Source organism: Mastigoproctus giganteus, chromosome 7 (assembly GCF_048544385.1).
Source record: "Mastigoproctus giganteus isolate SK-2022 chromosome 7, ASM4854438v1, whole genome shotgun sequence".
NCBI lineage: Eukaryota > Metazoa > Arthropoda > Arachnida > Uropygi > Thelyphonidae > Mastigoproctus > Mastigoproctus giganteus.
Window position 1 is genome coordinate 39,265,821 of NC_143581.1, and position 26,479 is coordinate 39,292,299.

A 26,479-nucleotide genomic window follows, 5' to 3' on the forward strand; every position below is an offset into this window, starting at 1 on the left:
TCGGCATATATAATGCACCGTTGGTATCGGTGTTTTCTTATGTGATCTAGAGCTAACTCTATAGCTTGCAGCTCTGCAGTGTAAATGCTGCAATAAAGGGGTATCTGCTCTGATATGGTGTTATCTGGAAAAACAGCAGCAGATCCTACATACGATTCTGACTTTGAGCCGTCTGTGTAAACTGGCAAGAAGTCAAAATGTTCTGCACGGTGTTGTGAATAGAGCTGCAGGTAGACAGAAGACGGAGTATTAGACTTCGTCGCAATCTTGAGCAAGAAGTCACATGCTGGTGTTTGTGCATGCCAGGGTGGAAGGGGCTCCCCTTTGGTGATCGAGCAACCTTGTCAACCGAGATGTTAAGCTCATTGAGTAGCTCTTGAACACAAATGCCGAATGGGCGATTGGCGGTCCGCCGTGTGTTATAAAGATTTTCCCATCGTGGCTCAAAAATGGATGTCCACGTGGGATGATCTGGCAGGGGCTTCAGCTTGAAGGCATATTGTAGAGACAACTGCATTCGTCGAAGCGACAAGGATGGTTCATTTGCTTCGACATACAGACTTTGGACAGGTGATGTTCTGAATGCACCAGTAGAAATACGAATGGCTTGATGATGGATGGGGTCAAGCCAACGAACAGCGCTATTTCTGGCAGATGCATATACCTGAGACCCATAATCTAATTTTGAGCGTACAAGTGCACAGTATAGACGTAGTAGAGTGCATCGGTCTGCACCCCAAGAGGTAGAAGAGAGAGAGCGGAGAATGTTAAGCCCTCTCATGCACTTTGTGCGTAGCTGACGAATGTGTTGGACAAATGTCAGCTTTTTGTCAAAAATGAGTCCCAGGAATTTCGCCTCTGATACAACTGGAATGGTGCTTTGTCCAAGTCGTAATTCAGGCTCAGGGTGGAGGTTACGTTTGCGACAAAAATGTATGCAAACGGTCTTCTCCAGTGAGAACCTGAAACCATTGGCCATGGCCCGGAGTTAAGACGGTCAATAGCTTGTTGCAGTTGTCTCTCAATAACCCTCATATTGCATGATTGAGAGAATATGCTGAAGTCATAGACGTAGAGTGCACTGTTTATAGTTGGAGGAAGTTGTTCAGAAATAGAAATTATTTTAATGGCAAAAAGTGTGACACTTAAAACAGATCCTTGTGGTACCCCCTTCTCTTGGCAAAAGGGCCGCGAAAGGGAGGATTCTACACGAACTTGGAAACAACGGCAGGATAAAAATTTTTTAATAAAAACGGGAAGGTGACCTCTTAGACCGAGATTGTAAAGGTCTTTTAAAATACCAAATCTCCAAGTTGTGTCATACGCTTTTTCTATGCCAAAGAAGATGGACACCAAATGTTCTCTTTTTAGGAAAGCATCTCAGAAAGATGTTTCCAATCTAATTAAGTGCAGTTTTTTCGGAAGCTGCACTGAAAGCAGGAGAGAAGATCATTCGATTCTAAATACCATAAGAGACGAGCATTGACCATTCTCTCCAATATTTTGCACAGACAGCTGGTCAGAGCAATAGGACGATAGTTTTTTACATTTAGGATCCTTTCCTGACTTGGGAAAAGCAAGTATAGTTGTTTTGAGCCAGGTATCCGGAAAATGCTCTTCAAGAAAGATTCTGTTGTACAGGAAGAGCAGATGGTCCATGGATTCTGGTGAAAGATGTTTTATCATTTCATAATGGATGTTGTCTGGTCCAACAGCGGTAGCCTTTGTACAAGCAAGTGATATTTTCAGCTCGTGGTTAGTAAATGGCCCATTATACGCGTGGGAACCCTTCGATTTGAACTTAAGGGTCTGCTTTTCACTGTTGTGCTTTAAGACCAGAAACTCTGGGGAGTAAGATGATGTTGCAGAGATGTTAGAAAAAGTTTCCCCAAGAGCATTGGCTATTGCAGTAGATTCTGCAATAGTACATCCATTATATTCCAGGACCGATGAGGGATGTGCTGTATATTTCCCCTTCATTTTCCGAATTTTATCCCAGACTAACTTAGTACTAGTAGACTGAGTAATTGATGAAGTAAAGCGGATCCACGATTCCTTTTGACTCTGACAGTGGATGTAGCGTGCTTTGGCTCGCGCTCGTTTAAAGGCTATAAGGTTGGTCGTGGTAGGATATCGGCGAAATATCCCCCACGCTTTATTTTGAGCCTTTTTTGCTGCTGTGCATTGTGAATTCCACCATGGTTTTGGAAACGAAGGAAACTGGGTGGACATTTTTGGAACTGTAGTTGCAGCTGCATGGACAATATTTTCTGTTATGTACGTGACTGCATCATTGATAGACTCCTGACTGACTGCAGAGATGTTAAAATTTGACAGGTGTTGAAAGGCACTCCAGTCACCCTGATCAAACTTCCACCGTGGTAACCTGAAAAGAAGACAGTCTCCCACTTTGTAACGAGGTTATCACAGGGAAGTGATCACTTCCATATGGGTTCTCCTCCACTTCCCAAGTGAGCGAAGGGAGTAGAGAAGGGGAGCAGATAGAGAGATCAATGGCAGAAAACGTAACGGGTAGGCATGTGGAAGAATGTGTTTGTTCCAATATTTAGAAGGGAGAGGTCATTGTCATTTAGCATACGCTCTATGGCTCATCCCCTTCCGTTAATGCTAGCACTACCTCACAGAGTATTATGTCCATTAAAATCCCCGAGAAGTAAGAAAGGGGGAAGCAACTGCGTTACAAGATCTTCCAGGGAGATGTCAGTCCCAGTTGGCAAATAAATAGAGCACACGGTTAATAGGAATCCCACTGTAAGGCGAATTGCAACAGCCTCTATGCTGGTTGTAATTAGCAAGGGCTGAATGGGAGTCTGGTTGCCCACAAGGATAGCAACTCCTCCATGAGCAGGACCATCTGCAATTCTATCCTTACGAAAAATTGTGATGTTACGCATGGTGGGATCATCATTTGCCTTTAGGTAAGTCTCCTGCAAGCAAAAGCAAATGGGCTCGTGCTTTTGCAGGAGGGCCTTGATGTCATCAGTATTTCGCCGGAATCCACGACAATTCCAATGTAGGAATTTAGCCATTATTTTGGCTTGGTGGGTCCATCAGGCAGCTTCCGAGTTGCTGAGGGCTTACTTTTATCAGTCTTGGGTTTATCTCTTTTGGGGAAGTATGGACGCTGTCTGGTATCCATTTCTTCCTCCACAAAGAGTTCCAAGACTGATTCGTCCGATACCTCCTTGTCCTCTATATCCATTGTTTCTGTTATTATTGGTTGCTCTTTTTTACCACTTGGTTTTGGTAGTGGTGGAGCACTAGGAGGTACGGATATAGGAGTGGCAGCTGATTGTGTTTTTTTGGTGGGCTTTTGTGAACTCAATAAATAGTGTGCAATCGGAGTGAATGACTCTCTTGGTGGTACAGTCATCTCTGTTTGTGTACCGATAGTGCACCTCGCAGATACCTTCTGAGCATATGAAGGCTTCTCGCTATTTATTGGTTGTATGCGTTTTCTAGCCTCTGGGTAGGAGATGTTTCAGCTCCGTTTTTAATTTTTGGATCTCCTTTTCGTCCTTCCACCACTGGCATGCTTGAGAGTATGCAGGGTGCTCTCTTTGGCAGTTAGTACAATTAGGCTTAGGAGCTAAACATTCCTTGCTCTCGTGATCTTTAGCACCACATCGAGCACAGGCATGGTTACCACGACAAGCTGTTTGTGAGTGGCCATACTTTTGACATTTAAAACACCTCAGTGGGTTTGGAACGTAAATCCTCACTGGGCAGTTGGAACTTGGAGGTTGTGGGGTGTTAAATATTAGGATGAGAACTCGGGTAGGGACGAGATTCCCATCCTACATGGATATTCGCTTGACAGCTGTTACTCCTTGCTCTTTTAATTCAGAGCAGATCTCTTCTTCAGAAACGTGAAGGAGATCCCACTCTGATATGACACCTCGTGAAGAGTTCAAAGTTTTGTGAGGGGTTATGATGATGGGTATACCCCCTATAGATGTGGCTTTCAAAATTTTTTCGGCTTGATTTGTATTTGAAGCTTCAATTAAAATATCTCCAGAACGCAGCCGTTTTACGGATTTGGTTGAACCTGCCATTCCTTCTAATCCTTTCTGGATAAAGAAAGGTGACATTTTCCCAACTGACTGCTCTCCGGTGGAGTGGAGAATGAGGAAAAGAAGTGTCACAGATGGTGTTTTCTCCTCAGTTCTGGCTCTTTTAGCAGAATCGCTCTCACTATCATCAGACGATCGATTAGGTAAGGGCCTTGTTGGGGACCCAGAAAAAGAGGGATTTAAACTACTCATAAGAGTAAAGAGAAAGTGTCTGATGCCTAAGTACCTCACCCACCACGGAGCCCAATGAGGGGACGCCCACTCGTGAACTAGCAGGTACTGCGTACACGAATGGACGCCGAGTTCGCTTAGGAGCACCATACCCACATTACCAATAAGTCTTTATCCCGTCCCAGGATCAAAGGGAGGGAGACTTATTGGAACGCAGTTGACCCTAGCAGTAAAAAAACCACCCGCCGATTGATCCCAGTCGGGCCGGTCCGGGACCTCCCATCTTGTCGAAGCAGGGGCCAAAGTGGTGTATTAAGGCTGGGCCCCTCAACCACCGGGATCCCCCTTTCCGAAATCCACGGGTCGCGGCACACGGCTGCACACGCCGGATTCCAATGATGTAACCCTGGAACCAAGGTATGGGCGTTAGATCCCAGTGATGCTAATCTGGAAAACCAGCAGCATCACTGGGAGGTCCCCTCACCACGTACAGGTGCCCACGTCGAGGGGTATTTTCAAGGGTTCAGTATTCTGCATTTAGGACGGCAAATTACATTTTGCTTACCTGCGGCACAGGAACGCACACTACTGTTCTGACATTGCTGTACAACATAAGTAAAACTAAAGCCAGTCGTTTGCTGCTAGGTGTAATAAAATCCTGAGAAAACTCGGGATTTAACTGCCTAATGCAAAATTAGCCAGAGAAAATACGTTTCAGTCCTAAATTTGGAGGTATTATTGTATCCCGAGATATCTCGCGTGTAGTTCCAAATAACTTTTAAAACTAAAAACGAGATATCTCGGGATAATCCATGAAGGGGTTAAACTCTATGAAAATTAAAACCTTTATATGATTAAATTTTAGATATGTGGTAATAGTCACATATTACCATTTAATCATTTATGATGAACTATTACTGTATATCTAAAATTTATGATTAACTAGTACCACATATCTATAATTTTTGATTAACTATTACCAGAACATAAACTGAAAACAAGCACAGGAGATGATAAATTAACAGCTGCTCATTCCCTGAGTTATGACCATGGCTCCATAAACTCCATGAACAGTATAATTTTTTTCAGGAATGAAAAATTTTCTCCATGATCAGTTAAAAAAAAAAAAAAAAAAAGCTTGTTACATCAATTGAATAAGATACTAATTATGATGAAAACTCTCCAGGTAACTTTTAATTTTCACACTACTCTAACGAAAGTCAAATATGATTGGTTAGGTTATTATTCTTTGTCATGTTCCTTCAACCAACAAGATTTGTTCTGTAGAATAATGCTGTTGATAAATTAGCATCCATTCAAAGAGTCCATCATATTGTACTTTTGTTGAATGTTATGCCAATCATTGTAAAATACAGAACACAATGATTGTAAAAGAAAGAAGTGGCAATTTAACCTGATGTCCACTAAACTGATCTGAAAATACTAGTTACCAGCTGGATTTCTTAGTTTTAAAATGTTTGACCATGCTTGTCAAACCCTGGTTTATACAGTGTAAAACTGTTGACCGCATTGGGCACTTTGCTTCCTGTTAACATATCCTGTTAAAATCATATAATAATTTTTCTTAACAAGAAAATTTTAAACATACCTTGTGGTTTCTCCTTCACTATTTACTAACATATTTGATTCCTGACGAACGGCAACGAGAAACTGGTACATACACATTGATGCATCTACTGCAACTTTGCGTCCTAACAGAAACAAAGTAGACTTCAATATGCATAAAAATGTGGTGGGACGGAGGTGCTAATTTACATTATAATATAAGATTCTGATTGAGCACGTATAACTATTCTATTCACAATCATTAGGTTCATATATATACATTTCTTATTATTCAATTTATATTATTGGCGAAGGTAAAGAAAGCCAACATAAGAACCACGGGAAACTTTGGGAAAACTTACCAGGCAAAATTGTTTTCCACTACTACAGTTTCTCCCTGTATTCTCGGTAAACAGATGGTGCATATTATCGATAGTTTTTTTTTTTTTTTTTTTATGAGAACCCCAAACACGAAAGGTATCAAAGCCTATAGTACTTAGTACCGTGCATGGGTTGAAGGAGAAGTATGGGGAGAGGGAAGGGGGATGCCGGAAACTTTGCTCTAGAGACTAAACATGGGTTTCACCACTTCAAGCCTCCAATAAGCAAAGTGGTGGTATTTCACCGGTTGATGAAAGTCATCTACCACCTATGAGTGGCAGTAGAAGTCGATAACTATGTATCGATTAATTTTTTCTCATAATTAAAAGCAGATTATCGGAGTTAATGAGTGCAAATTGATGGCAAACGATGAAATGATTGGTGGTGGACATGACAGATGACAAGCTACTGTGTAGTCATTGGTTGGCATTATGATGTGTATTTATGAGTAAAGAATGGTGTATAATTAGTTTTGTAATGAATGGTAAACAGGTGATAGTAGCAATGAATCTTTTAAAGATGGAAGAAATTTGTAAATAAAATGTTGCTTGATTTTTTGATGAAAACTAAATTAATAAGACCGAAATTGTACTGTTTTCAGTGCAATGATTATTTTAAATTAACTGAATCACGAATAGAGTCGTGTGGAAAGTTCTGGTATTGCAAAAAATGTTCTGTGCGAGTTTCTTTATTAAAACATAGTTTTATGGAAAATATAAAACTTAGCTTAAAAAAGATAATGTATATTATATATTTTTGGTCAACATGCACGCCAGTAACTACGACAGCATTCCATCTGGATATTTCGAAAGTAAAAGCAATTATGTTTTATAAGAAACTAAGAGATATTTGCGAATTGCAGTTGTTAAAAAAACCCATTAAGTTGGGTGGATCATCAAGGAAAACTGTAGAAGCAGACAAAACTGTATTGGTAAAACCAAAACATCACAGAGGACAAAATTTAACTGCTAAGAAGAAATGGGTGTGTGGGGTATTTGAAAGAGAATCAAAATTCGTCCTCATGAAATTCATAAAAAATCGGAAAGCAAAAATTCTTTTATGCATTATTAGAAAACTAGTGAAGAAAAATACTACCATCATAACAGATGAATGGTGTAGATATAGGCATATTACGGCCTTAGAAAAAAAAAAAAAATTACAAACATTTAATGGTGAAACACAAGGAACATTTTGTAGAAAGGAACACTATGAATAACATCGAAGCCCAGAGAGACTAAAAAGTGTGAATAAAAGACTAAATGGCAGCTGTAAAGATATATTGACGGATCACATGAATGAATATATGTGGTGTTAAATTTATGGGAAAAATCATGAAGATGCTTTTCAGATGTTTTCCTATTATTACTCAAATTGCAAATAGCTATTGAGGTCCAACTACACCTAATTCTGTTTTTGCACGAACTTTTTTTACACGAATTTGATTTAACACGAATTCAAAATAAATATTTGATTCTCTTTTTACGCGAGTCATTTTGATTTAACACGATTTCTATGAATTTTTTTTTGCCTAAATTCTACGAATTTTTTTTTTATTTGTGGCATATTAGTATCATTTCTATATTACACGTACCAATAGATTGGATAACAGCTAGCGGGTGCATTTTAAAACACATGCTTTTGTTTACCAATGTATACGTCTAGGTATCTATGAATCATCAACGTTTTTATTGAATTTGGTGCACATCTACGGTATTCGTGCATTGTATCTTCGGAAGACATTTAGTATTAAGTTCTATTTCAAAGTGAAAGAATCTTCGGTGAAATTTCTGCACATATAAATTTATTAATTTTGCCAATAGTCAATAAATTGTAAGTTTACAAATTTTTCATACCTTTTTTTATTAATTATAACTGAGATATTTTTCGGTAGCTCTTATATAATGTCAAATAATTCGCCTATTGCCAAAATGAAAAGGAAAGAGATTTCTTTGGAACTTAAAATTCAAATTTTAGATCATCTTGCAACTGGACTACGTCTGTAGGAAAGCATTTTGGTGTACATGAAGCTACTGTAAGAACTATTAAGAAAAATGAAGCTGCAATTAGGAAGTCAGTATGTTCTGGAACAAAAGTAAGTGTTAATTCATCATCATATACAAGAGATATTGTCAAGGAAAAAATGGAAAAGGCTCTGGTAATATGGATAGAAGATCAGTCACAAAAAAAAAGAGTACCAGTAGATGGAAATGCCATTAAGCAAACAGCACTAAGAATTTACAGACATATTAAAGAAAAGGAGCCAAGCACTTCATCAGAAAGTATGAATAAACAGAAAGTATGAATTTTCAGCGAGTACAGGTTGGATGACAGGGTTTCTTAAAACGAATGCTCTTCATAATAAAAAAATTAAAGGTGAAACTACATCTGCTGATGAATCGGCTGCTAAAGTATTCCCGCAGGAACTTGCAAAAATTATGTAGCCAAATCGTAGAAAACTGCTGGTGGCTTTAAGGTAGCTAAGGATCGTGTGACCTTATTATTTTCCTCCAACGCCTCAGGAGATCGTATGTTGAAACCACTGCAGGGAAATCGAGCCCTAAACCCTCGTTCAATGAAAGGTGTAGATATCAATAAACTGCCTGTTCGCTGGATGGCAAACAAGAAGGCCTGGGTGACCACTGCTATCTTTACAGAATGGTTCAACAAACGTTTCGTCCAAGAAGTCGGATGTTATATGAATTTGAAAGGTCTCGAATTTAAAGTTCTTCTGATTCTTGACAATGCACCCGGGCATCCTGTCTTGGAACACCCAAACGTACAAATTTTATTTCTGCCACCTAATACTACATCTTTGATACAACCGCTAGACCAAGGTATAATTGCGACAATTAAAACATACTACGTAAAACGAACATTCCAACACGTTTTGGGCAAACTGAATGATGAAACGCTAACAGCCATTGATGTGTGGAAGAAATTCTCAATTATGGATTGTATCAATCAAGTTGGATTAGCGTTAACTGAATTAAAACCAGCAAATTTAAATGCGTGTTGGAAAGCAGTTTGGCCACAATGTGTAAAAAGCAAAGATCCCATCATCCCTAATACGACCGAATTTCCCAACATCATTACAATAGCACACAAAATTGGTGGAGAAGGATTCGATGATCTATCGTTTGAAGATATTGATGAATTGTTAACCGACAAAGCTCTAAGTGAAGATGAAATATTAGAGGTTGTCCTTGGGACTCCTTATCCCACAGAACGTAGTGATAATGAAGAAAATGACCCTGTTCTAAATGCAGATTTAATAAAAGAAGATCTGGAACTGGCCAGAAAATTAGGCAATCATTTTGTCAACATGACCCTAATGAGGAACGCGGTGGGAAGTTTCAACGTGAACTGAAGTTGTTGACAGCCTCTTACAGAAAATTATATAACGGCCTAACCAAAACACGAACACAACGATTAATAACTGAATTTGTTTGTAAAACCGGTGAAACATCAGCACCAGAGGAGCTGGTGCTGATGTTTCACCAGCACCAGAGGAGTCTCGTGCTGATTTTGCTCAAGAGATCACAGAAAGAATTTCATTAATAGAGAAAGAAGACGATGTCCACAACATTTCTAGTGATAGCAGTGATATTCCAGTCGTATGCAAACGTATGCGCCGTTTATTATCAGAAAGTGAAAATGAATAAAATCTTATGTGTAAAACAGATTTTTTTTGTTCATGAAGTATTTTTTTCAATTAATATGCATACAAATTTACTTTAATACATTTTCATCACATATTATTACATGTGTATTTTGTTGAAATAAAATAATAAGCTTAAAACGAATATTTTTATGTGTTTTTTTTTTTAATTATTTTTACTGATATTTTAGATCCGGAACCAATCTTCTTTTCTTCCATAAATACAATGTCTTTTTTTACACAATTTTTTTTTACACGTATTTTTCAGGAACATATCTATCGTGTATTTGTATTAATTAATTTTTTTTTTTTTTTTTTTTGAAAAAGTTCCATTCCGTTCATTTTTATGTCTTCATGAAGTTTTTTTTTCTCATTTTAAAAGCAGATTTTTGGAGTTCATGAGTGTTTTTACTATATTATTGATCTAGGTTTGGTTACAAAAAAAAGGAAAAGGTTTCTTTATTTTTTGTTTTATTTCATAACCTGACCTTAAATGGTAAGTTAGGAAATAATAGAAAAGGTTTCCTTATATTTCGTGACCTAACCTTAAAGGTTAGGTCAGGAAATAATAGGAAAAGAAAGAAAGATTCTTATATATATATATATACATACAAATCATTATTTAATTCAATAGATATAGCATAAAATGATACCTATCATGACAAATTAAAATTTAAAAACAAAATTGGCAATGAATATCTGCAACTTAAAAAGGACCCTATCAGCATCTATAGAAAGCAAAGTTTATAATAATCATAATAATTCCATATTTACATAATACAAATTATAAAATTCAAAATCTTAAAAAAAAAAAAAAAAACACGCAAAGTACAAAACTTATCAGTTATTATTGAATAAGGCTTACAAGGAAAGAGACGTCTTCATGGGGCTAGTGCCTCTCAATATATGCCATTGATGGCATATATTGAGAGGCGCTAGCCCCATGAAGGGCCTCATACATGTTATAGCTTACGCCGCAACAACTTTAAATCGGGTCCTGCTTGAATTCCGAAAACAGAGAATTGTTGTATTCTGTTTTCAGCAACTGTCCATTTGTCTTCTGCTCACACCTGCCATTTCTTTTACTACACTCAATATATGCCATCAATGGCATATATTGAGAGGTGCTAGCCCAATGAAGACATGCCTTTCAACGTAAGCCTTATTCAATAATAACTGATAAATTTTGTATTTTTCAGTATTTTTTGGTTTTTAGATTTTGAATTTTATAATTTGTATTATGTAAATATAGAATTATTATGATTATATTAATTTAACTTTGCTTTATATAGAGGCTGTTAGGGTCCTTTGTAAGTTGCAGATATTCATTGCCAATTTTGTTTTTGAATTTTAATTTGTTGTGATAGGTACCATTTTATGCTATATCTAGTGAATTTTTTTTTTATGTAAACCCCAAACACAAGAGGTGTTAGAACCTATAGTACTTAGTACCATGCTTGGGTTGGAGGTTGAGAAGACGAAAGAAGATATTTGTTGACATTGGACTTGAACTTCTGTAGATTGTAATTTTCAGGAAATACGTATGAAGGAAGGTTGTTCCAGAAAACTGCACTTGAATGAATAAACGAAGAAGATGAAAAGTTGGTTCTGTGAGTTGGAAGTTGGACAGTAAATGGATGTTGGCTGGTGGCAGCATGTGTTTGGACTGTTGTGAAAGAGAGAGAGCAGGAATTATAGAAGCTAATTCAGAAGAACAGTGCCCATGGAAGTATCTGTAGAAGAGGCATGCAGCAGAAACAGTACATCTATGAGACAGCAAGTAGAGACTTTATTAATGATGAATCATTAATTAACCTAACTACCCTCTTCTGAATGGAATCAAGAAGCCTGAGAGAGGTTTTGGGGACACCACCCCAGATGTGGGATCAATATTCCATGGCAGGGCAGATTTGCGATTTATAGAGTGAGCAGCTGTTTGGAAGAAAAGTAACACCGAGAGCAAAAGAGAAAACCAAGTTTTTTAGATGCAGAGGAAGCAATATTTGTAATGTGCTTGTGCCAAGAGAGATTAGAAGTCAGGGTAATCCCCAAAAGAGATATATCATTTTGCCTAGAAATCGGAGTGTCACTAAAGATAAGCATAGGAGCAGAAGAATCCTTTTTGCGAGATATAAGACAAGACTGAGTTTTAGAAGGGTTGAAATCAACTAAGTTGTCTATGCCCCACTGGAGAATTACCTGATGATCAGCATTTAAGGAATTGGTAGCAGATTTTCGAGAAGTTGAAGCTGATTGAGCCGGACAAGGTTTCTCAAAATGGAAAGTGGAATGCAATGTGCTATCATTGGCAAAACTATGGATAGGATTTCCAGTCAATGGAAGGTCATTAATATACAAGAGGAAAAGAGTGGGGGAAAGAACTGAACCTTGGGGGGACACCGGCATTAGTGGAGAAGTTAGAAGACAGAGAGCCATCTACCATCACCCTCAGTGGGCGATTAGAGAGAAAACTGGATAACCAATTACTAAAAACAGTTGGCAAACCAACTGTTTTTAGTAATGAGGTAGAGAGATTTTAAGCCAGAGAAGATCAAAGAGAGGAGATTCCAAATTTCGAAGTCTCTGACAGGGAATATCAGAACAGACATATGCACAAGTACCACCTTTGAGGCGAAAGGAATCATACAGTGAATAATTTGGGCATCTGAGATGAGCAGTAGTTGAATCAACCGATAACTGAGATTCTGTCAGAAAGAGTACATGGGGTTTGGCAGACTGCAAGTGGAAATGGACATCGTTGAGATTAGAATTGAGACCACGTATATTTGTGAAATGAATTAGGAAGTGCTTGGGAGGTTTAGATCTTTTCGCAGATAAGCTTGCTCTATTAGTTTGACAATTAGCATTAGTTTAGCATTAGTAGAGGCATATGATGCAAGAAAGCAAGCTTATTCAGCATCAGCCAAAAAAAAAAAAAACATTACTCCCATTTCACCCCTCCATTCGTTCGAAATACCTGTGCAGCTGAGCCTTAAATTTGTTTAGGCTATCAACTTGAACAACAAGCGATGGAAGTCTATTCCACAAACCAACTGCCCGCTGGCTAAAGGCAAATTTCCGCACATCTATCCGACATCCGTCCTTCCTTAATTTGAATTTATGCCCTCTCAGGTGATTATTCTGAGCAAGAGGAAGAATCCCATCGGCATTGAGCATGCTCAAGCCATTCAAAGCCTTATACACCTCTATCAGATCACCTCGCCGATGCCTAGTCTCCAGGCTCTGTAATTTGCAAAACTTAAGCCTTTCTTCGTAAGAGCAACCCTTTGTTCCTTTCACTAATCTTGTTGCCCTTCTCTGCACTCGTTCCAGCAGCTCTACATCCTTCTTGAAATGAGGCCTCCAAACCTGTATACAGTACTTAAGGTGTGGCCTGACCAATGCCTTATACAAGGGAATGATCACATCCCTGTCCCTGCTAGAAAAATTCCTGTATATCATTGACAAGTCACCATGAGCTACTCTTGCAGCTCATCTGCACTGCTCAGAGAACTTCATATCTACCTGCACAATTACCCCCAGGTCCTTTTCATTCTCTACCACTGTCAGCGTAGTACTACAGAGTTGATACGTTGATCTGGGGTTACTGTTTCCCATATGTAGTACTTTACATTTGTCAATGTCAAACTTCATTTGCCACCTCTCAGCCCATCTGCTCAACCTTTCCAGATCCTGTTGCAGCAGCATAGCATCAGTAGTGTCCTTAACAACCCTGCCAACCTTTGTATCGTCTGCAAACTTGGACATTAAGCCTGATACACCATCATCAATATCATTTATAAATACAGAAAACAACAATGGACCCAACACTGAACCCTGAGGAACTCCACTAATAACATTAGTCCACGTTGAGCAGTGTCCATTGATTACCACTCTCTGTCTTCTGCCACTCAACCATCCCTTTATCCATAGCAGCAATTTGCCTCCAATGTCACACTTCTCCAATTTGTGCAGCAGTCTTCCATGCGCAACAGTATCAAAAGCCTTTCTAAGATCCAAATATATAATATCAAAGTTATTCCCTGCATCCAGTTCTTTTGTGACTACATCATAGTATCCAATCAAATTGGTCAGACAAGACCTGCCCTTAACAAAACCATGTTGTGTCTGAGCTATAACTGAATTCTTGTCCAGATGATCCTGCAATGCTTCTTTAATCAGTGCCTCCATTAATTTTCCTGGAACCGAAGTTAAACTAACAGGTCTATAATTACTTGTGTCAGCCTTTGATCCTCCTTTGTGAATTGGGGTTACATTTGCACATCTCCAGTCTATGGGTACCTCCCCTGAGTCCAAAGAAGCTCTCATAATTATGGCTAGGGGTTTGCTTACTTCCTTTGCTGCCTCCTTTAATATAACTGGATAGATCCCATCCACCCCAGGTGCCTTTTTTATGTTTATCCTCAACAATTTCTCCTCCACTTTCCTCTCAGTTATTAGAAAATCATCTAGCTCACTGCCAATGTTTACTTCACCTACGACATTCTCCTTCCTGAATAACTCCTCATGCGTGAATGTAGATGCAAAATACTTGTTTAGATTGTTAGCCACCTGAGCAGGATCCTCAACTGTTGAACCATCAACATCCAGTGGACCAATCTGATTCATCGCTTTCCTTCTTGAGTTTAAATAGGTAAAGAACTGTTTTCTGTTTTTCTTTGCATCCTTTGCCAAGGATTTCTCATAATCTGCCTTTGCCTGCCTAATCTCCTTTGTGACTTGGTTACAGACCAACTTATATCTATCATAGGCTTCCATGTCACCCATTAATTTGTATGTATCCCATGCATTTTTCTTCTCTGCCATATGTCTCATTAGTTCATCTGACAACCATTTAGGCCTGAACCTTAAACAATATTTCTTGGTTGGTATGTAAAGCCTGGTAGCTTCCAAGATTAGTTCCTTGAATGCTTCTTATTTTGAATTTGCTGTTGGTAACATCATCAGTTGGTCCCACTGTATAGAATTTAAATACTGTCTCAGACCATCATAGTCGCCTTTACGAAAGCAAAAACCCTTCCCTTTACCTCTGATGGTAGTTACCTCCTTGAGTAAATCCCACTTCAGCACACTGTGATCACTGCCACCCAGTGGTTCCTTTATCTGGTGTATTTTCATGGTGTATGTCATGGTGTATTCACCATGAATACACCATGTAATTCATGGTGTATTCAATAGTAAGAAAAAGTGGGTGGGACATGCTGTATGAAGAAATGAAATTTTTGGATGTGGCGTACACATGGTAAGAATATACCCAGATCCTTGACATAACGTGGCCTCGACAATGCTCCCCACATACACACTACTCGGACTCCCTCCAGTCACTATCTGGCAGAATAGTGGTAGCAAGATTATACACTAGCTGATCCGGAAGCCTCCTAGAGAGTTACCAATAGGTTCGGTCCGGTGTACTAACTTGCGGCAGGCCTGCGAACACTGTTTTAGAGCTGTACCCTCGAAATGTAAGGAATATTGGATCTCACCACAATGTTCATCATAACCTCAAAAGTCATCAATCATACTGCATGATGGAAGAAATGGGGAAGGGTTTACCGGAACTTAGCTCTAGAGACTAAACATGGGTTCCACCACTTCAAGCCTCCAATAAGCAAAATGGTGGTATTGCACCGGTTGATAAGAGTCATCTACCACCTAGTACTGCCTGGTAACATAGAGGGGCGGCGTTCCTCCACGTGTGGGTGCCACACCTCGACCCCTGCTTACATTGGTTCACACCTAGGTGGTCACCCACAGTGTGCTTATGCATTGAGGTTATACCCAGGATTACTAACAGTCCCACCATTGTGAAGGTGCAAGCAGAGGATTTGGCTGACACAGAGCGTCTGGACTTCGCCAAAATTGGATCCACTTGACTTGAGTGTTACCCGAATATCAGTTCCATCAGCATTTTAGACTCACAGGTAGCAAGTACAGCTTGTCTGGCATATCTGAGAGAATGTCTGTGACAACCTCAAGGACCTAATGAATTAAATAATGATTTGTATATTCTCAGGCAAATGTAATGTTAAATCATTTCTGATGGCATTAATTTGTTCTGGCTAGTAATTTTATCTGTTTTGAATAAATAAATATAGTTTTTAAATTAATATATATATATATAACAGGTAATTAATATAAAAAAATAAAAATCAAATGTGCCAATTATATTTATTTTATTTTTTATTTCATTCAAACTTTTAAAGCCATTATTCATATATATATATATATATATATATTATTTTTTAAAACTTAATACCAACTGGATAAATTGCATACAACTGGAGAATTTTAATAAGTATCATGTAACCTAAGTTGGACTTCATTATATATATATATATATATATATATATATATATATATATATACAGGGTGATTCACTACCAGTGCAACAAACTTGCAGGAGGTGCAGGGGGCACAAAGACGAATCGGAATCACATAGCATTGCAGGGTCTGAAATGCCTTCGTCATGCGATAGAGGACGTTGAACGGGAGGTGGCATGAACAGCGATCCTGCTGGAAGTCAGCATTTGCGAACTGTTTATGTTGAAGAAACCACGTAGCAAAAGTCCTCCAGAGTGGATAATCTGCGGCTCCAATGATTGGACGCATTGCAGATGGCATGAACTCATTTGGTTTGTTGACAGTATCCTCCATACAGTGGATTGGGAAATACCCAATCGTTGGCCAATCGCTCGAGTACTCGTACTCGGATTGCCTTCTGCAAGACGTAGGACATTCTCCTCATTGGTCTGGCATCCTCGTTGTTCGCTCTCGATTCATGGTACCTCTCGTGAAACAACCAGTCTCACGTAACCTTCTGTGCACACGTGCGAAAATCATATGATGAGGAGCACGCCTGTGCAGGAAACGTTCCTGGTACAAGCGCAGAGCGGTGCGCCCATTACAGTCCGCAGCTCCATACGCGAGGTGCATGTCGGCCAGTTCAACGTTTGAATACTCGTCCATCCTACTGCCTCGGGAACCAGTTCGCAAATGCTGACTTCCAGCGGGATCGCTGTTCACGCGACCCCTCGTTCAACTTCCTCTACCGCATGACGAAGGCATTTCGGAGCCTGCAATGCTATGTGATTCCGATTCGTCTTTGTGCCCCCTACACCTCCTGCAAATTTGTCGCACTGGTAGTGAATCACCCTGTATATATATTGCGAATAGCTATTGAGGTGTTGATTGATGTTACGTGTGTATCTGCAAGAGTGTCTTTAAAAATAAAAATACAGTAATAAAAAATTAATATTTTGTTAATAAACAATTTATGTGCTAGTTCACCCATGATTCTAAAGAAAAAAGGTGAGGTTATCCCCTTTTAAAGCCATTATTCATATATATATATATATATATATTATTTTTTAAAACTTAATACCAACTGGATAAATTGCATACAACTGGAGAATTTTAATAAGTATCATGTAACCTAAGTTGGACTTCATTATATATATATATACAGGGTGATTCACTACCAGTGCAACAAACTTGCAGGAGGTGCAGGGGGGGCACAAAGACGAATCGGAATCCACTTTGGGAGGTAACCTGACCTCTTTTCACCATTATAGAAAGCATTCGTTAGGGCCTGTGTAATTAAGGCAAGCGACCATTAGTGCTTCTGAGATTAGGGCAAGTGATACTAAACCGATGTTATTGCCTGTTATCTTCACGCACCAATCAGCACATTTGCCACGCCTACCTGTCAATCAATATATCGTTCTCGACTTCTGCTCCACACTGATAACGTCTACAGTCTGTTTACTGAGCGAGCAGCGCTAGAGTGAGGTATCAGGAAACTAATTTTCCGCGTAAGTTAGCCGACATTTCCCATGTTGGCTTTCTTTACCTTTGCCTACTGCCATTTATTTGAATTGTCTGCCATTACCCAAATCTGGGATTTCAGCCCTTATTTAACTTACTGCACCATCTCACATATTGTAAATATATTTCATCAATGGGTTGTTCAGGTCTGCATAGTTTCTACTTACCCTCACCCCCCAAAAAAGGGTCAAAATACAAGTATGGTAATAGCATACACTTTAAATAAACAGAAATACTTTTTTTACTAGAAACAGTACTTTTTATTTGCAGTAGTGAATACAAGAGCAACTCACAATGAAGCACTTCCACAATATGAGACTGATGCACCAAGCAGCAAATCTAACTCACTCACTGCTACATTTACTAATAGGTGATTTTTATCATCATTAAAATCCCTCCCCACCCAGCCAAATAGTGAGGACCACATGTATTACATATGCAGACTATATGAGGTATAATCAAAAAGTCAGGGGACTGAACTAATATTTGGGAAATAAGCTTAGCAGCTATTTGGATGAGATTTCCTCTAAAGCAGTTTTCTTGACACTAAACAACAATTTCAATGCTTCTGCAACTTCTGTAAGCATTGGAAATTGGTGAATTAATGAGCCCCTTAAACCTCAAATCAAAGGCAGGTTACATGGAGTGTAATCTTCCTTTGATTTCTTAAAGAAGTACAGATTATTATCTGATGTTTTGTGGTACCTCCTGTACTTCAGTGACTGCAAAGACAGCACAACTGGTAAACCATGGTGATATGATTTGCATAAAGTTAATTTTGATTACACATTACCTATTAATTTGATTAAACAAAAATTAACATTGTTAATTTAGTTAATCTTATTAACAAAATTATGTAAAATTATTAAAAACTGCTGAAACTTAATTCTTTACCCAATGTACAGCTATTTGTTAACTAATTCAACAATAAACTTAACTGTAACAAATAAGAAATATGTAATCAAATTAACCACTTTATGTAAATCATATCACTATAATTTACGAGTTCTGCTGTCTTTGCAGTCACAGAAGTGATACAGGAAGTAGCACAAAATGTCTGAAAATAATTTGTAATTCTTTAAGAAATTAAAGGAAGATTACATACCATGCAGGTTTAAGTGCTCATTATTTCATAAATTCCCAGTTCTTCATATACCTCACACCATGTTACTAAAAGAATATTTAAGATTCTGGAAGCATTCCAGAAGCTTTGGAATTGGTTTAAACAGTGTCAAGGAGACTACTTTGTTACAACTTAGTAACTAATAGTTCCTATATCAGGCCTCTGCAGTAAGTGATCAGGTGCGGGAGTGCAGTAGCACATGCTCTTTGAGTAGATCAGAGTTCAAGCTTGTGACTGCTAAATACAGTCAATCTGCCAACCCACACTGGACCAGCATGGCAGATTATTATTATTATTTTTATGAAAACCCCAAACACGAAAGGTATCAAAACCTATAGTACTTAGTACCTTGCATGGGTTAAAGGAGAAGTATAGGGCAAGGGGATGCCAGAAAATTTGCTCTAGAGACTAAACATGGGTTTATGGTCCATTTCCCTCAAAATGAATTATTGAGGTGGCTTCCATCCTGCAGTGGATTGATAATGGCTGCAGCTTACCTTACCTTAGTTCCTACATAGCATTCTGTATAGTTTCTTCAGTCACTAAATCTGTAACCTTTCAAGGAAACTTTTACCCAATGGTGGCAGTGCCCTCAAGTTGTGACAAAACACAATTGCATGAAACCCAAACCTTTTTCCAGAAATTGACACCTGACAAGTGCCAATTTCCTTTTTCATTTCTAGAAAACGTTTTGGGCTTTTTTTCAAATTGTGGTTGGACAATACCAATATTTCATCTTTTCTTAACAGATTACAATACTAATGTACAAGTTAGTACATTTGCATTATTTCTGTACACAGCCAACTACATAAGTAGTTATAAATTGGCATCATTAAGTATATCTCATATTGTGAATACCACAACGAGTTGCCATGGTATTGCACTAGCTCGAATAAGTAACGCTTCACCATAGAAGACAAATGCACTAACTTGTACATTAAACTATTTATGCAACCTGAGGCTTTAGCCCTAAACTATGCCGTAATCTAAATTACTCCACACCATCAGGCATCTCTCGTATTGTGGATTTATACTTCGCAACTGGGTTGTCATCATTGCAACACCAGGGTATCTGCCCACCCACTGATGAGGAGCCAATAAGCTCCGAAACGGTGCCGTATGGGTGATGGTATCCACTGAGAATAAGTAACAATAGTGTTCTATGGTGAAGCATTACTTATTTGAGGTATTGCTACAATATGAGATATACTTAATCATGCCAATTTATAACTACTTATGTAGTTGGCTATGTATAGAAATGATGCAAATGCACTAACTTGTACATTAGTTAAACTATTTACGTAACCTGAGGCTTTAGCCCTAAACTATACCAGATTACAATACTTATTTTATGTAACTTTTTAACTTTTATTAAAATAAGGAAATGTTTTTAATACCTTTTATTTTCAAAAAACAAAAAAGTTAATTCTGCTGAAAATTAAAAAAAAAAAAAAAAAACCTCTAGTCAAAAAATTATAAATGCAATTTTTCTTTTTTCTTTATGAAACCTTCGTCAAAATAGGTTATAATACCTATAGTACTTCTGTGCATGGGCAGAAGGCTGAGAAGATGAAAGATGACATTAAACAGAGATTATATGCACAAAGGGAGGTTGTTCCAGAAAATGGAAGTTGAAGAAATAAATGAGGAAGGAAGAAAGTTGGTTCTTTGAGTTTGAAGTTGGACAATAAAAGGATGCCGACTGGTTGCGGCATGTCTTTGGACTGTTTCAAAGAGAATGGAAATTATAGAAGCCAACTCAGAAGAACAATGCCCATGGAAGTATCTATAAAAAAAAGGAATGCAGCAGAAACAACATCTATGTGACAGAGTAGAGAGATTTTGTTAGAGATGGGTCATTAATTAGCCTAACTGCCCTCTTTTGAATGGAGTCTAGAAGCCTGGGAGAGGTTTTGGAGGAACAGCCACAGAAGTGAGAACAATAGGTTTGAGTCAAAATCTTCTGACCTTTATTTAGGCAAGTTACAAAAGCTAGTAGATCATGTCAGAGAGTGTGTTGACTTAAAGGGGAACTATGGTGAAAAATAAACGGGTTTTCGCAATTTTCTAGCATTCCTTCTTATGAAAAGCTAGAAACTTTTCTAGTTTTCACTAGAAACATCACAGACGGCTAAATGTCAGTCAGATCCAAATTCAAAAACCAATTGAATCATTGGTTTTCGAATTTGAAGAGCAGCCAGATTAAGGTCATCTTCAACAAAAAAGACCTCTTTAAACCTTGTGAACCACTGAAAAGTCTTTCTTAATAACATGCAGCATCTTCTCTGAAAGTTTATTTTAAGATTTTGTGGATTTCTGTTGAACTTTTCCCTAATTTGAAACAAAATTTGATACATGATTTTTTTCATATTTTAAAATAAGTGATTCTGCTTAGCACATTCACTGCTAAGCAGAATAACTTATTTTAAAATATGAAAAAAAAAAAACCCTTCCTATTCAGACTTGACTACAGATAATGACATATGTGAAAGGGAGGATTCCTGCATTAAAGTATACTGGTTGTTTATTATTTGGTTTTTAGGAGCATTAGCAACTAAGGCCATATTGCTCCGGGAATATGCGGTGGTCATTCCCTTGACCTTTCTGCATCCTCCATATTTGGTGGTGATGGGCTCGAACCCCGGTCTAATCAAGAAGCGTGTGCTACGCACTGCTGCTCCTTCCCACCTGGCTACGGAGGCACCCTTAAAGTATACTTTTGTCACAAAAGTATATTTGTTGAACCAAATATGCTGTGACAAGTCACAATTGGCTATGATGCTGCAGTTTATAAATACAAAGTCAGTCCCTAAACTATTTGGTCACACCTTGTATATGTGTACATGGTTTGAAGGACAAAAAAATCCTACACTTTTTCCTGAGAATGGTTAAGACAGCTCCCAAGTGAAAAGTTTTATAAATTTCTTCCTGCCAGCAAGAGTAATCTGGGCTTGATTACTATTGCTCACAGGAAGAAATTTATACTGTATGTATGCATGTGTTCCCCCTCCCTGCAAAGCATGGCATGTCACAAAACTACTCTGCCACAGGAGTCTTTCTTATGATATTTTGCTATTGGCCTATTAAAAAAAAAAAGTTGAATATACTAATTTCAACACTTCTGCAACTTCTGGAAGTATTCTGATAGGCTTCTTTTGGAATTGCTAAAATAGTTGATGTTGTTAATAGTGCTAACAGTTCCTATATCCATAATGAGTGAGTAGGCAATAGTTAAAAATATTAGTTTAAAAATTGCCCAAAATTTTAAAATATACCCAGTAACCAATGGCAGTTCAACTGATTTTTGCATCCAGACTGACAAAAGTAAAATGATACACTCAATTTTGGTAAAATTTACATTCATGATTAATAGCTTTAACATTTATTCCTTAAGTCTTAAAAGCAGTCAGTTGCAGAAGCACCATCTCAAAGACAGAAGCACAGATCTAACAACAGCAGCAACAACAGGCTTACATGGCACTGCTTTGTAATAACATAAGTAGAAATTTAATTAACTGAGCATTACAAGAAATTTGAATGTTTTGGAACAATTTGATACCTTCACCTGTGAAAATTGGATTCATTTTCTCATTTGGTAAAGGGAAACCCAATACAATAAAAGTTTAATAAAATAAAAGTTAACCATTGGAACTGAAAACTCTTACTTCAGGTTAGCAAAAGCTTTAAAGGTTTTTTAGAGATCGGCTAAAAATGTTCCAGGAGATTTTGGAACTTAGACAGCATCAAAAAAAATTAATTTATATTGGTGTATATCATGTCAATTTGTCAAAATCAAGCATATCATTTTTTGTTCAACTATTCTCAAGATTCAGAAGCCTATCCAGCTGAGCTGTCCTCGTATAATCATTAAATTATATATGACCAACATTTTTCTATGTTTACATTAATACTTAATTTTACTCCAGGGGCTCACATCTGGCGACAATGGGCTTGGCACACCCAGGTTCCTGAGCAGGATATCATCATTCTTCTCTTTCTTGGTGATTCCCTTCTACTTTTGACCGACTCTCTCTCTCTCTCAGGGTAACTCAGAATTTTTTTTTTTTTTTTTTTTTTGCTGATGCAGCATAAGCCTCAGGCTTCCTTGCACCATATGGCTAATAATATTATTATTATATAATATTCCGACAATCAATTACTCTCTGACTAAAGATAATGCCATCAATCTGAGAGTTAACCGTATTCCTATCCTCTTGATCGTCGGAATGATCTTTCACCGAGTGGTGTAGGAAAGTAGTTTCAATCAATTTTAAAGAATAAATATTGGCTAATTAGAAGGAAAGGGCAAATAAACTGGGTAAATCTCGATTTTTGACTAATTACTGTATAAGCTTTGCTTTCTTGCATCATTTTGTCAATACTAAATCAATACAAAATTATTACCAAAATAATTTTTAATTTCATTTTCCTTAATGGCAGATGGTGCGTGATCAGCTATTAGCTTAGCTAGTCCGTGAATTCCCATGCTGCAAGAAAACTAAAATTTACTATATTCACAACAAACCAAATATCTAAACCACAGAGTATCTTACTACTCTGTACTCGATGCAATATGAAACAAACCAAACTGACGTCATTTCCCAAAATTGCTCCCGCCAAACATAAAGATTATAAGAAAATGAGAAGGAGAAACTGAAAATAATTTAAATATACCGAACTTCCAAAATTAATAAATTTTAACTAGACGTGTAAAAATTTTGGGGAGTACAACGTCTACAGAAAGGATAGACAGGATAGGAAGGGGGGAGGGGTTATGCTATTAGTTAAGAAACACATAAAAACCAAGGAAGTGAAGCCAGTCGACATCGCTGGACAGTGCAGTGTTGAGTCAGTTTGGTGTGACATAAGCATTGGGAGATCAAAATTGAGAGTAGGAGTGTGCTACAGGCCTAATGACTCTGATGAGTATAATAAGGAACTGTACAGGGAAATAGAGTGGGCCAGTAAATCAGAGAGTCTAATAATGGGAGATTTTAATTTCCCAGATATTGACTGGAATTTGGGGGCTGGTTACTCACACACTAGCAGGGCTTTTGTGGATTTATTGGATGATTGTTTTCTACATCAGCATGTTCGGGAGGCAACTAGAGGGAGTAATACTCTTGATTTGATTATCAGCAGTGATTCTTCATGCATTAAGAATCTGCAGATAAATGAACCACTAGGTGGCAGTGATCACAGTGTGCTGAAGTGGGATTTACTCAAAGAGGTAACTACCATTAGGGGTAAAGGGAAGGGTTATTGCTTCCGTAAAGGCGACTACGATGGACTGAGACAGTATTTAAATTCTATACAGTGGGACCAACTGATGATGTTACCAACAGCAAATTCAAAATGGGAAGCATTCAAAGAACTTATCTTGGAAGCTACTAGGCTTTACATACCAACTAAGAAATATTGTTCAAGGTTTAGGCCAAAATGGATGTCAGATGAACTAATGAGGCATATGGCAGAGAAGAAAAATGCATGGGATACTTACAAATTAACACATGACACAGAAGCCTATGATAGATAAAAGTTGACCTGTAACCAAGTTACAAAGGAGGTTAGGCAGGCGAAGGCAGATTACGAGAAATCCTTGGCAAGGGATGCAAAGAAAAACAGCAAAGAGTTCTTTACTTATGTAAACTCTAGAAGGAATGGGATGAATCAGATTGGTCCACTTGATATTGATGGGTCAACTGTTGATGATCCTGCTCAGGTAGCTAACAAACTAAATGAATATTTTGCATCGACATTCACACATGAGGAGTTATTCAGCAAGGGGAATGCCAGAGGTGTATTCAACTCTAGCAGTAAGCTACAGAATCTTGAAATAACTGGGAGTAAAGTGGAGGAGAAACTGTTGAAGATAAACACAAGAAAGGCACCCGGGGTGGATGGGATCTATCCAGTTATATTAAAGGAGGCAGCAAAGGAAGTAAGCAAACCCTTAGCCATAATTATGAGAGCTTCCTTGGACTCAGGGGAGGTACCCATAGACTGGAAATGTGCAAATGTGACCCCAATTCACAAAGGAGGATCAAAGGCTGACACAAGTAATTATAGACCTGTGAGCTTAACCTCTGTTCCAGGAAAATTAATGGAGGCACTGGTTAAAGAAGCACTGCAGGATCATTTAGACAAGACTTCAGTTATAGCTCAGACACAGCATGGTTTTGTTAAGGGGAAGTCTTGCCTGACCAACTTGATTGGATACTATGATGCAGTCACAAAAGAACTGGATGCAGGGAATAACTTTGATATTATATACTTGGATCTTAGAAAGGCTTTTGATACTGTTGCACATGGAAGACTGCTACACAAATTGGAGCAGTGTGACTTTGGAGGCAAATTGCTGCTATGGATAAAGGGGTGGTTGAGGGGGAGAAGACAGAGAGTGGTAATCAATGGACACTGCTCATCGTGGACTAATGTTATTAGTGGAGTCCCTCAGGGCTCAGTGTTGGGTCCATTATTGTTTTCTGTATTTATAAATGATATTGATGATGGTATATCAAGCTTAATGTCCAAGTTTGCAGATGATTCAAAGGTTGGCAGGGTTGTCAAGGACACTACTGACACTATGCTGCTGCAACAGGATCTGGAAAGGTTGAGCAGATGGGCTGAGAGGTGGCAAATGAAGTTTAACATTGACAAATGTAAAGTACTACACATGGGAAACAGCAACCCCAGAGCAACGTATCAACTCTGTGGTACTACACTGACAGTGGTAGAGAATGAAAGGGACTTGGGGGTGGTTGTGCAGGCAGATATGAAGTTCTCTGAGCAGTGCAGACGGGCTGCAAGAGTAGCTCATGGAGTATTGTCAATGATATACAGGAATTTTTCCAGCAGGGACAAGGAGGTGATTATTCCACTGTATAAGGCAATGGTCAGGCCACACCTAGAGTACTGTATACAGGTCTGGAGGCCTCATTTCAAGAAGGATGTAGAGCTGCTGGAACGAGTACAGAGAAGGGCAACAAGATTAGTGAATGGAACAAAGGGGTGCTCTTACGAAGAAAGGCTTAAGTTTTGCAAATTACAGTGTCTGGAGACTAGGCACCAGCGAGGTGATCTGATAGAGGTGTATAAAGCCTTGAATGGTTTAAGCATGCTCAATGCTGATGGGATTCTTCCTCTAGCTCAGAAAAATCACCTGAGAGGGCATAAATTCAAATTGAGGAAAGACAGATGTAGGATAGACGTTCGGAAATTTGCCTTTAGCCAGCGGGTGGTTGGTTGGTGGAACAGACTGCCATCACTGCCATCCCTTGTGGTGGAGGTTGATAGCCTAAATAAGTTTAAGGCTCAGCTGGACAGGTATTTTGAACGAACAGAGGGGTGAAGTGGAAGTGGTTTTTTTTTTTTTTTTTTTTTTGGCTGATGCTGCATAAGCTTGCTTTCTTGCATCAAATGCCTCTACTAATGCTAATGCTAATGCTAATAATTTAAATATACCGAACTTCCAAAATTAATAAATTTTAACTAGACGTGTAAAAATTCAAACAATGGTTATAATCTTTAAACTTATATCAGATTTATTATAAATTCAGTTCGTTTCTTTTTTCATTTTTTTTTTTTTTCTCTACTCTTGATAAAGATTGATTGAGCTACAGACAGAGGACGCCACGGCAA

The 26,479-nt window shown here is 38.2% G+C and overlaps 1 protein-coding gene across 3 annotated transcripts in view; it reads right to left on the reverse strand.

Moving 5' to 3' along the window:
• Positions 1-23,980, reverse strand: part of Fen1 (Flap structure-specific endonuclease 1) — a 182,793-nt gene extending 158,813 nt beyond the window's left edge. Inside the window, exons 1-2 of one of the 3 annotated variants that reach the window (XM_090376844.1) lie at positions 23,878-23,980; positions 5,875-5,977 (exon numbers count right to left, since the gene is read on the reverse strand). In XM_090376844.1, coding sequence (XP_090232970.1) covers positions 5,875-5,951 — 77 coding nt within the window. In that variant the 5' untranslated portion in view covers positions 5,952-5,977; positions 23,878-23,980. Of the gene's footprint in view, positions 1-5,874; positions 5,978-22,741; positions 22,802-23,242; positions 23,406-23,877 lie in introns of those variants that run through there. The other 2 variants (XM_090376843.1, XM_090376845.1) reach the window with 2 other exon arrangements.
• Between the last annotated feature and the right edge of the window lie 2,499 nt (positions 23,981-26,479).